The sequence below is a fragment of the Hypomesus transpacificus genome, chromosome 4 (genome assembly GCF_021917145.1).
Source record: "Hypomesus transpacificus isolate Combined female chromosome 4, fHypTra1, whole genome shotgun sequence".
Classification (NCBI taxonomy): Eukaryota; Metazoa; Chordata; class Actinopteri; order Osmeriformes; family Osmeridae; genus Hypomesus; species Hypomesus transpacificus.
Window position 1 is genome coordinate 10,245,560 of NC_061063.1, and position 12,203 is coordinate 10,257,762.

The following is a 12,203-nucleotide window of genomic DNA, read 5'->3' on the forward strand; positions in this document are numbered from 1 at the left end:
TAACTTTGAAGGGTCAGACTAGGATTAGTCAAGGCTCTTTGGCAGGGTACCCAAAGCAACAGTAAAACAAATACGAGCTCCTCTCCCAGCTAGCAGGTGTTGGTGTTCTGACTTCTGGTTCAGAGTGTGGTGGTGTCACCATGGTGACTACACTGCCATCACCGAGGGAACGTCAACATTCTGCCCCCGATAGTGACCGATAGTGTAACCTAGTGTACCCTAACCGATATCACCTGTCATCGTAATATTTTATACTTGAATGAGCAGCTGGCAATCTGTTTGACACATCAAGAATAATATAAGAAAACCAGATAACAGGTATCCATGGGTGGTGCATCACCTTTCAGCTAAATGACTCTGGTGCTTAAAGGGACGTCAGGAAAATAACTTGTTCTTGGTTTTGTTCGAGCACACATAAAAAGACAACCTACTGTATCTGCCGACATGATTAAAAGAAAACAACTTCAAGGTTAAGTCAGAATGATACAAATGAACACTAAGTTCTTCTTTTATTAATGAAATTAAGCAACTCGCAGCTAACGAGTGTTTCCTCAAACGATCAAATCCTGCTTGACTAACAGAAAAGCAGACATCTCTTTCATAAAGCTTTAATCCACAGAGCCAAGATCATACACATTTACATACAGTATTTGTGGCCTATCCTTACAATGTTTCACACATTAAATAAGCTCAATGATTCAAGACAAAAAGAAACAACACACACTTTGTTCAATTTAAGATAACAATAGTAATATTATAACGTCAACAATAATGATAATAACAACCATGATCTAATACTGTGTATTTTCAGGCCTTGTATTGTCAGTCATTTAAGGTGCACCAAAATCTGCATGTGACATTTGAACAAATCTTGGACTGTAAGAGGCAGTGAAGGAGAATGAAAATGTTTACATTAGTTAGCAAATTTTTTGTTCATTTTGTAATGAGTTTAGTTTTCTTTCTGTTTTCCCTCCTCCTGGTGTGTGTGGATGTTTGTCCCCTCCTCCTCCTGGTGTGTGTGGATGTGTGTCCCCTCCTCCTCGTGTGTGTGGTGTGGATGTTTGTGTGTTTGTTTGGCACACGTCCTCCTGAGCAGCTGCTGCTCTCTAGTCACAGGGTCAGGGTTAGGGTCCACCAGGGTCGCCCTACAGCATGGGCACTCACAGGACCTCTGTGGCCACACAAACAAAACAAAGGAAAGGGGAGAGAGAAAGAACAAGGGCATGATCAGCATTGGTTTATCGAGAATAAACATTTGAGAAGATAAACTTCAAATGTGTAATCATATACATGTTTTTCAACACTAAAACAACCATTTTTAGGTAACCTTAAACCTAAAAAGTCAGTCAGACTATTCTACCACAAATCCATGATCTAAACACTATCATGTGTTTATTCTTTAATGTGAAGCTGTGGGCATGGTTACCTGCAACATGCTGAGGCTTCATGGGGCTGGTCTTCCTCAGGAAGGGCTCCTCTCCCTCCAGAGCCAGGATTGGGTCACTCTGCTGGTCATCTGACCCCAACGTGCTCTTCCCACTGTGATTGGACAGCTGAATGATCTCCTCAAAGTCAGCTGCTTCTCCATTGGATGACAGGCCGTTCTGTTGTTTGATAGGTTGAACACCATTCAGCACAGAGCCAGACCCTCCTTGTGATTGGTTCATGTCTGCTGGACTGCTATCCAATAACTCTGAAGGGCTCTGCAGGCTTCCTGGTGCTGGAACAGATCACAGGTGAAAAGATGATTCCATTCCCTTTTCTTTATCATTTATGAAGACAAAACTACAGTAGTCTAGTGTTCAGGAAATGAAGTTTGTTACTGTACCTTGATTGATCTCTGTGTCTGAACTGTTGTCCTTGCCATTGAGCTGAGATGACGACTTTGTGTCCTTCTGAAAGATAAAGAACAACATATCGTTATTCAACGGTACAAAATGGAGATGGTTCTCCATGGATCAAAAGGTTTCTTGCCTTTTCTCCTGCGTCGCTCTTGCGAGTCCTCTTCATGATCTCATCCAGGCGCTGTAGGTGAGGGAGGAGGGCAGTTACGGACTGAGGTGCTTTCAATGAATAAAGTATTAACAAGATTATTTTATGAACAAACAAGAAAAATGTGGATATTCTTTTCCCTCCTTCTTCCTCTCCTCCCTCTGTCCTCCCTCTCCTCTCCTTCCTTTCCTCCCTCTGTCCTCCCCCTCTCCCTCTCCTCCCTCTGTCCTCCCCCTCCTCTGTCCTCCCCTTCCTCTCCTCCCTCTGTCTTCCCCCCCTCCCCCTCTTCCTCTCCTTCCTCTGTCCTCCCCCTCCTCACCTTCTTCCTCTCCAGGCGTTCCTGTTCTTCTCTCTGGAAGTGCTTCTCTCTCTCCAGACGCTGCCGTTCTGCCTCCTGGCGAGCCTTCCCCTCTGCCTCGTCTCTCTGGAGGACACAGGGAAACACTGTCTGTAGGGCTTCAAAACACTGAGCAGTTAGAAACATTTTTGCCACGTACAAGATAGTGAAGACAGGTAAGTGAGGGAATCATAGTCCCACTGTACAAGTCAACACCTTAGTGCAGCATGGTCAGTTCTCAATCTCACCACACAGGGGCAGCACATGGTCTGGGTTTTAGTTATTGGTCTTAACTGGTATCTCTCATCTCTTGACTGTCTGTCATCACTTCCTGGTTGGGACAGGTGTTGCCAGGTGTTGCTCCCTCACCTGTTTCTGCAGCCTGTCGTTCTCCTCCTGCAGCTGCTGAGCCTGGTCCCTGGCTCTCTGCTCCTCCACCATCACCCGCGCCTCCTCCTCCCTGCGCCTCCTCTCCTCTGCCTCGCGAGCCTTGCCCTCCTCGCGCAGGGCCCTGCACACGGAGCACACACACTGTCACCCCCGCTGAGCCGCTCGCACACCCACAGGAGGTCAGGACGCGTGGGCTCACATGTTTACAACAAACAATCAACACTGGGTTCATGTCGAGGAGACTTTTCCAACAAATGTACCGGGGGGTTCTGAACCTGCAACCTCTTGATTTGCAGGCCCAACATATGTGTCGCTCTGTGGTTAGAGCATTGGACTGCAGACCGAGAGGTCCCAGGTTCAAATCTCCCTCTGTGTTAACCGTGTGGGGGGCAGCTGACCTGTTTCTCAGTTCTTGCTCCTGGCGTTCCTGCTCCTCTCTCTCCCTCTGCTCCCGGGCAACACGACGCTTCTCTGCCAGCGCACGAGCCGCCTCCTCCGGGTCGTTGGTACCAGCAGAGGGCCTGGAGGGCTGGGCAGGTGCAGGGGCAGAGGGCTTGGAGGGCTGGGCAGGGGCAGAGGGCTTGGAGGGCTGGGCAGGTGCAGGGGCAGAGGGCTTGGAGGGCTGGGCAGGGGCAGGGGCAGAGGGCTTGGAGGACTGGGCAGGTGCAGGGGCAGAGGGCTTGGAGGGCTGGGCAGGGGCAGGGGCAGAGGGCTTGGAGGACTGGGCAGGGGCTGAGGGCCTGAAGGAAGGTGCAGGTGTAGGGGAAGGGGTCTTGGAGGGCTGGGCAGGTGCAGGGGCAGAGGGCTTGGAGGGCTCGGCAGGTGCAGGGGCAGAGGGCTTGGAGGGCTGGGCAGGGGCAGGTGAAGGGGCAGGTAGTTCAACTGGAACTGCTGTAACCACAGGTGTAAGGGGGCTAGCTGGGGCAGTCGAGGCAGCCGGCTCTGGGGAGGAGGGGCTAACTGTGACTGGGACAGTCAGGGACGGGGGGGTGGGTGGGGCAGAGACCAAGACGGCAGGAACAGCACTGGAGCCTGCTGGGAACAAGAGAGTTCAGTTTCAGGGAGACACATGAAGCGCTGCTCTGCTCTGCTGCTCTAACCAGCGCCTCAGTACAGCCTTTAAGCTCTCCTGAGTGACCAGCAAGAGATGACAACTACAGGACCGCTAGACTTTGGGATCAGAGTAACAATCTGGAAGGATTGATCCAGTCATGTACAGAGCTTTGTCTGTCTGTGATATTTACATTTGGTAAAAAAAACTACACGACTGGACATAAGCCAATCCCTTCGACTTCTTGAGGGCTTGGATACGGTTACCATGGTAAACACACATACTTTTTGTGTCTCCGGGGCTGTCGAGGAGACGTGGCTTTCTGTTTGTTTCCACAGGAACGGTGGTGACGGTCTGTGCCGGTATCCTGGCGGGGGTAGAGGCGCGTTTGGGGCGGGTCTTGGTGCCTGTGGAGGGGGTCCTGGGGGCCACAGGGGGGCAGGGAGACAGGGGCCTGCTTTTGGGGGCCCCAGGGGATGGGGGTCTTTTCTTGGGTTTAGGAACACTGAGCCAGACATGAGAGAAAACAAGAGAGAGAGAGAGACATAGACAGAGACAGAGAGAGAGGGGGAGAGTTGTGGAGGATGAGAAAGAAATGTTGTGCAGTGAGCCTGTTAGAACTCTGCACTTCGGATCCTTCATCGTCTGATGTACTGTTTGTCTGGGGCTGTGGTGCAGGGTGTGGTGCAGGGTGTGGTGCAGGGTGGTGCAGGGTGGTGCAGGGTGTGGTGCAGGGTGTGGTGCAGGGTGGTGCAGGGTGTGGTGCAGGGTGGTGCAGGGTGGTGCAGGGTGGTGCAGGGTGGTGCAGGGTGTGGTGCAGGGTGGTGCAGGGTGGTGCAGGGTGGTTCAGGGTGGTGCAGGGTGTGGTGCAGGGTGGTGCAGGGTGGTGCAGGGTGGTGCAGGGTGGTGCAGGGTGTGGTGCAGGGTGGTGCAGGGTGGTGCAGGGTGGTTCAGGGTGGTGCAGGGTGTGGTGCAGGGTGGTGCAGGGTGGTGCAGGGTGGTGCAGGGTGTGGTGCAGGGTGTGGTGCAGGGTGGTGCAGGGTGTGGTTCAGGGTGGTGCAGGGTGGTGCAGGGTGGTGCAGGGTGGTGCAGGGTGGTTCAGGGTGGTTCAGGGTACCTGGCCTCTGGCCTGGATCTGGAGGAAGAGGGTGGCTTCTGCTTTGGCACCTTCTCCTTGGAGAGAGCGTTCTTCTCTTTCTCATTCTCCCTTTCCTTGTCTTTCTTCTCCTTGTTCTTCTTCTCCAGCTATGAGAACAAAAACACCAGAGCATGACAAACAGGAAACTGAGGAAGGAGAGAGAAGGAAGGCACGATCATTTGAGTTTGTGGCGTGAGCTCTGTTAGCCTACTGGAGTAGAGTTGCGACGGCGAGGGCGCTGGGTGATGTCGGGCGTGCTGGCAGAGACCCTCCAGCGATCGGGGGGGGCGTGGCGGTCTGGGTGGCGGTGGTGCAGGTGGGAGCAGGCGGTCAGGGGGCTGGCCGAGGCAGACCGAGAGCACTGCTGGGAGTCTGACACACACTCACACTATCATCATGGGCTCAGCTACAAGACACTTTTATCCAACATACAGAGGAGGATTTGAACCGGAGACCTCTTGATCTGCAGTCAAGAGACTGTCCTGTACCACTGAGCTAGAGAACAAACAGAGTGACTGAGATAGAGAGCGAGAGATAGTGATGGACAGACAAACAGAGAGAGAGGGATGGACAGACAAACAGAGAGAGCGAGAGAGACAGAGAGATAAAGAGAGGGTGATATAGAGACGGAGAGAGTGATAGAGAGACAGAGAGACAGAGTGATGGAGAGACGAGAGAGTGATAGAGAGACAGAGAGATACAGAGAGTGTAAGAGAGACTGACAGAAAGACAGTTCTGGGGTCTTACTGGAGTCGCTGGTGTTGAGCAGGGTGGCGGCACTGCGGCTGCGAGCCAGGAAGGACAGCGTGGGGGTCATGAGGCGCTCCACGATCCTGCTCTCCCACGGGCTCAGACGCAGGCTGCGGGCTGACAGGGACACACTGTCACAGCCAGGAAGCTCTCACACACACACACTCCCCAGTCCCAGACACCAAACCTGCAGCACTGGGTTCCTCCCAGTCACTGACATCACTGCAGAACAGGCTTCACCCTCTCCCTTCCAGCCATGCAGAGGCAGGACAGGTCAGACTGTGAGTCTTGTTTGTTTGTTTGTTTGTTTGTTTCCTGGGGTTGCTATGAGTGAGGCTCATTCTATGTAACTAACAGACTAAGGTCAGTGTCACATGGCTGTCCTGTGACGGGGACTGTTACGACATCATCAGATGATGCACCCTGAGCTGAGACAGTGAGCTGAGATGAGCTGTGCAAGAGGGAGAACACAACACGTGTTACATCAGCCAATCAACAGAGGGGTCCCAGGAAGTGCACCTCTGCCTGACATCCTGTCAAAACATGTCTCAAACTATTCAAAGAAGATTTGAACTCAGGACTTTCTGATAACAACTTTCCTTTCTATCTGAGCTGAATAGATGCTCTTCTCTTTGTGCTCTCTGGTCTCCCTTCAGCTCCTGTAAACTGTCCACTGGCTCCTAGCTAGCTGGACACAAGCATGTTCACCTCCATCACAGGGACGTCGTGAACACTAACCCAGTCTGTAGCGTACTGTATGAACACTAACCCAGTCTGTAACGTACTGTATGAACACTAACCCAGTCTGTAGCGTACTGTATGAACACTAACCCAGTCTGTAACGTACTGTATGAACACTAACCCAGTCTGTAGCGTACTGTATGAACACTAACCCAGTCTGTAGCGTACTGTATGAACACTAACCCAGTCTGTAGCGTACTGACTGAACACTAACCCAGTCTGTAGCGTACTGACTGAACACTAACCCAGTCTGTAGCGTACTGTATGAACACTAACCCAGTCTGTAGCGTACTGTATGAACACTAACCCAGTCTGTAGCGTACTGTATGAACACAGCTGACATGTTTCAGTCTCCTGGTACCTGCGCTCTGCAGAGCACACCCCACGCTCACTGACCACACACACACACACCTTATAATACACAGCAGCACAGACACACACACACACACCTTATAAAACACAGCACATCATCACACAGCACACACACACATACGTAAGCTGCAGCCACGACAGAAGTTTATGAGAAGCGTGATGTTTAACAACTGTAGATGTCTCTCCTGGGAGGGCATCTACATTACTGTGGAATGCACAGGTTGAAAGTAAACAGTGTGGATCACAGACCGGGTCGACCGGGTCGAGATCTGGGTCGTGATCTCCAGACAGCCAGACCGTGTCGTGATCTGGGTCGTGATCTCCAGACAGCCAGACCGGGTCGTGATCTGGGTCGTGATCTCCAGACAGCCAGACCGGGTCGTGATCTGGGTTGTGATCTCCAGACAGCCAGAACGTGTTGTGATCTGGGTCATGATCTCCAGACAGCCAGACCGGGTCGTGATCTGGGTCGTGATCTCCAGACAACCAGAAGTATCCACCTACCTTCACTGCATTTTGGCCAGATCATTTTTCACAAATTGTTTCACAGCTGATAACCCGACAACCCCACTGTTGCTAAGCAACAGTGATTTTTTTCTTTCTCCTTCAATGCGGCAAGACACTACCAGTGTTGATGCCTGATTGGCTCCTCACCTACTGGGCTGCTATGATTGGCTGCTCACCTGCTGGATGGAATCCTCTATCTATACAGTAGATATAGCTATAGAGGGCACATGTCCCAAAGACATGGCTTCCAGACTGCCTTGAGTTTCAAATAATACGATCTGGAGCACCCACTTTGCACTGCACATCTCGTTCTGCTCATCTGCTGTTCACTACCAGAAGTTCACCTGCCGGGAATGAAATGCAGTTCTTCACCTGCCGTTTGAAGAACTGGATCTGAGTTAGCAGTTTCTGAAAGCTGCAGTGTGGGTGAAGATGATGTTAGAGAAATCCAACACCGCAAAGAACAGATAACAGGAATATTCTGCAGCTTCTGTGACAAGCCGGATATCTTTGACTGTCCCTGAGGGTAACATGTTGATTTAAATATTATGATCTGTTCATGCAGAGAAGAGTCTTGTTAGCTGGCTCAGATGGAGAACACGTTGTTACCGTTAGCATCTCACCAAAATCATAGTAAAGGGGACAACTGAACATTACCAAGATGAGAGGGTCGGGGAACAGGAAGTGACGTAACTCAGAAACCAACACATGTATCTGCACAAACAGATGTCAAACCATAACGACACATGAGAGAGAGAGAGATGGCAGGGCAGGTCAAAATGCAGAGAGGGGGTCAACCAACACCAAGAACAACCAAAACAAACCCCACAATGCAGGACCAGGAGGGTGAGAGGAGGGGTGTGAATGCACAGGCAGGCAGGCAGGCCACCAGGAACAAAACAGCTACAAAGTCAACCAAACACCAGGTGTGGGGAGTGAGGAGGGGCTGGCGGGGCAGCAGGAGGTGGGGAGGCCTGGAGGACCAAGGCGCCGGCTCCTTACTTCTACTGGGGGAGTTCCACAGCGTGGCGGACGACTTGGACAGCCTGCTGTTAATGACAGGCTCCAGCTGCCTCGGCAGGTTGACTGTGGAGGCTGAACACCGGCCTGCACCAGAGAGAAGGCACACAACAACCGTTCACTAGGAGGCGGGTCGGGGGGCGAGGACCAGGGAGGTCAGAGGCTGGGGTGAGGGTTAGCGCCCTCTGCCGAGGTGACAGGATTGGCCCCTCTAGGCCACCGTAGTGTCTGTGTGACTGCAGGGAGACACATGGCACATGTCTCACTTCACTCACCTCACGCCACGCACGTCGTGCTCGATGTGAACTCTTAGCCCTGTTACGGAACATCAGGATGACACAAGGAAAGCTCTGGTGCATTAAGACATGCACAGGTTCAGAATGGAGGAGAGATCTGAACTGTTGTTTTCAGAGTTTCATTTAACAGTTTAACATTTTCAGGATGCAGGGTCCAGCCTCCACACACCCACAGTAGAGCATGATGAGGGTGTGACCTTGTGAAAGTCAAACAGTTGTCTCTTCTCTCCTTTACTGTGCGCTTCAGCCCTTCCCTCTGGTTGTTCGACCGAAAATGGAAAGTGATAACTGACACTGTTGCACCGAACAGCAGAACTGGCCTGGGAGGAGGGAGGGTTTTAATCAATTGTGTTTTGATGTGTACGTTGTTCAAGGCAGTAAAATGATTTGGTGTCAGATGAAGTGATAGACTGAGGGCTCAAGGTCACGACCCCTGCACGTCTCACTAGGGTGCTGACCTCAGGAGAGAAAGAGGAGCTCACAGCTTTCTGACACACTCAACACCTCCCTGTTCACACCCCAACTCTAATGAAAACACTAGTGTTCTCAGTCACCACCACCATGCTCCTCAGACCACAGGGTCCAAACCTGACTTGGAGAGACTGTCGAATGATCAAATTCAGATTTAGTCATGTCGTGTTCATGTGCCCCAGAATCATTCATATTTAAAGTAAAACATAGAACTGTTATTCGGGAAGGTGAATGTGGATTTAAAATACTTTCCCACATGACAACCCCAAACTCCAGTCCAGTAAACACCTTGTCTAGCGATACAGTGTCAACCTTCTGACTAGCAGGTCAGTGTTCCCGGTCTATCCATATGTGGTTCTAGATGGTTCTATCCAAGTGGTTCTAGATGGTTCTAACCAAGTGGTTTTATGTGGTTCTAGGAGGTTGTGGTTCTAGGAGGTTGTGGTTCCAGACTCACTTTCCCTGCGGGAGGTCTGGTTCAGGCCCCCGGCCCAGGACCATCTCTGCTGGCGGATCTCTGCCCATGTCTTCTTGGTGGACCTCTTGATGGCCTGTTCATAGCGCTTCTACGGTGGAGAAACACACAAACACACTTTGAGTTCATCGTCTTTGATTCTAAATGCAAATGATCATCCTGGAACTTCAGTCATTAACACAATCCTCAGAGTGAGTCCTCAGAGTGACTCCTCAGAGTGAGTCCTCAGAGTGAGTCCTCAGAGTGAGTCCTCAGAGTGACTCCTCAGAGTGACTCCTCACCTTGTTCTTCTCTAGTTTCTGCTGCTGTTTCTCCTCCAGGAGCGCCCGGCGTCTCTCTGTCTTCAGCCTCTGCTCCTCCAGCCTCCTCCTGCGCTCCTCCAGCTGGCTGTCCCTCAGGCGGCGAGCCCTCTCCTCCTTCTCCAGCCACTGGGCCTTCTTAGCCGCTACGCAGGGGGAGGGAGGGAGGGGAGGGAGGAGGGGAGGGAGGAGGGGAGGGGAGGGAGGGAGGGAGGGAGGGAGGGAGGGAGGGAGGGGAGGGGAGGGGAGGGGAGGGGAGGGGAGGGGAGGGGAGGGGAGGGGGGGAGGGAGGGAGGGAGGGAGGGAGGGAGGGAGGGGAGGAGGGAGGGGAGGGGAGGGGAGGAGGGAGGGAGGGAGGGGAGGGGAGGGGAGGGGAGGGGAGGGGAGGGGAGGGGAGGGGAGGGGAGGGGAGGGGAGGGAGGGAGGGAGGGAGGGAGGGAGGGAGGGAGGGAGGGAGGGAGGGAGGGAGGGGAGGTTGAGGGGAGGGGAGGGGAGGGGAGGGGAGGGGAGGGGAGGGGAGGGGAGGGGAGGGGAGGGGAGGGGAGGGGAGGGGAGGGGAGGGGAGGGGAGGGGAGAGAGAAGAGAGGGAGACAAGGGTTGTCCATAAGTTTGTGAAAGTACAACAACAACAAAAACACAGTATGGACACAGAGTTTCATAGCAGCAGGCTAATCTGGAGGGAACAGCTGGACAGAGGAGCTGTTATCAGGAGAAGACTACACTGGCCACTTTAATAGCACTAATGAAAGAAGTAATTTAATGTAATCTGTCTGAAAGACACGGCTGGCTTCATGGAAATAACCGGCAATTCTTCACGAGTCTTAGTGAGATGTGGAGCCCCTTAGCTGGGTTTGGTGTCTGAGCCCAGTCTGACCGGGGCAGCAGGCTGTTCTAACACAGCAGCACAGTTAGATCAATAGGAATAAACCCCAAAGACTGGTCCTGTCCAGCGCTCTGAGGGAGGATCTGTGGACATGAGATGATGGAGTGACAGGGAGATGGCAGGACAGTGGAACACCTTTGAAGATCACGCTCACAAGATCTCAAAACGTTTGCTCCCCCGCCCATATAGTACTCTGCTCTCCTGCCCATATAGTACTCTGCACAATCAACGTCCATAAAACATCATGAGGAATAAACCAATCCAATCTAATAGATGTTTTCACAAGAATGTCAGGGATGTGTCAGGGATGCATACAACAAAACAAACTGACACCAAAACTGAAGGGAGGAAAAGAAACCGATCCCAGAAGCAATGACAACGTGATGAGCAGGAGCAATGAGGGGATGACTGGTCAGACTACATGCTGCAATGAGGGGATGACTGGTCAGACTACATGCTGCCTGTCTTACCTTGCAGCTGGGTCTGCTGTTCTGAAGCAGCAGAGGGAAAGACAACAACAAGATCAACATCCATCATGTCAGAGGTCAGTTACTGAGCGCTACATCCAGTCCCATCTGTGGCTAGCTGGGGTCTGTGTGGGCGACACACTCTGGGCCTCCACACACACACAGTAACACAGCACAGACTACTTCAGCTTGGTGTGTAATCATCCGCCTTTCATACCCCATGAGACAGCAAAAGGACGTACATATGTTGGTCTTGCCCCTTCTGGTTCCCCCCCTGGTTCCCCCCCAGGTTCCCCCTCAGGTTCCCCCTCACGTCCCCCCCAGGTTCCCCCCCTGGTTCCCCCCAGGTTCCCCCTCAGGTTCCCCCTCACGTCCCCCCCAGGTTCCCCCTCACGTCCCCCCCAGGTTCCCCCTCACGTCCCCCCCAGGTTCCCCCTCAGGTTCCCCCTCAGGTTCCCCCTCAGGTTCTCCCTCAGGTTCTCCCTCAGGTTCCCCCTCAGGTCTCACCTATATACTTGGTGCGCTCCTCTCTCCGCTCCTTGGCCAGCTTCTGTCTCTGCTCAGAGTTCATCCCATCTGGGTTCAGAGAGCAGGTGTTCGAGGGTCAGTTGACAACATGTCATCCTGCAACACTTCTAAAACAGCTCTAACTGAAGGTAGCAGCAGGGTTTGTTTCTGCATCATGAAGCGGTAGTCTCTGAAGGTCAGAGGCTGCAGGAGGACATGTAGAGACTGAAGAAAAGCAGCCAGCAGAGAGACGGTGGGATCTGAACATTATCGAAACATTATGTGTACATTCAACTTTGTGTAAATATAGAGAAAAAAGCCATTTGATTGCAGTGTGGAGTCCTCAGTGTAAGGACAGAAGAGAGAGGCTTGTTTTCCCTGTCATGGTCCTCTCATGGAGAACTGCTTGATGAACAATATGAACCTCTGTCTCTCTGTCTCTCTGTCTCTCGGTCTCTCTCTCTCTCTCTCTGTCTCTCTCTGTGCCTCTGTCTCTCTCTCTCTCTG

General features: G+C 52.3%; 1 protein-coding gene across 6 annotated transcripts in view; it reads right to left on the reverse strand.

The window, feature by feature from the left end:
* Positions 1-492: 492 nt before the first annotated feature.
* The window catches only part of LOC124467283 (ensconsin-like), a 21,143-nt gene continuing 9,432 nt past the window's right edge, over positions 493-12,203 (reverse strand). The window contains exons 3-18 of one of the 6 annotated variants that reach the window (XM_047019514.1): positions 11,697-11,765; positions 11,193-11,213; positions 9,822-9,985; positions 9,523-9,631; positions 8,281-8,385; positions 5,656-5,775; positions 5,120-5,280; positions 4,888-5,015; positions 4,055-4,275; positions 3,118-3,751; positions 2,699-2,840; positions 2,312-2,416; positions 1,975-2,025; positions 1,829-1,895; positions 1,427-1,720; positions 493-1,171 (exon numbers count right to left, since the gene is read on the reverse strand). In XM_047019514.1, coding sequence (XP_046875470.1) covers positions 1,161-1,171; positions 1,427-1,720; positions 1,829-1,895; positions 1,975-2,025; positions 2,312-2,416; positions 2,699-2,840; positions 3,118-3,751; positions 4,055-4,275; positions 4,888-5,015; positions 5,120-5,280; positions 5,656-5,775; positions 8,281-8,385; positions 9,523-9,631; positions 9,822-9,985; positions 11,193-11,213; positions 11,697-11,765 — 2,402 coding nt within the window. In that variant the 3' untranslated portion in view covers positions 493-1,160. Of the gene's footprint in view, positions 1,172-1,426; positions 1,721-1,828; positions 1,896-1,974; positions 2,026-2,311; positions 2,417-2,698; positions 2,841-3,117; positions 3,755-4,054; positions 4,276-4,887; positions 5,016-5,119; positions 5,281-5,655; positions 5,776-8,280; positions 8,386-9,522; positions 9,632-9,821; positions 9,986-11,192; positions 11,214-11,696; positions 11,766-12,203 lie in introns of all 6 variants that reach the window. The other 5 variants (XM_047019513.1, XM_047019516.1, XM_047019515.1 and 2 more) reach the window with 5 other exon arrangements.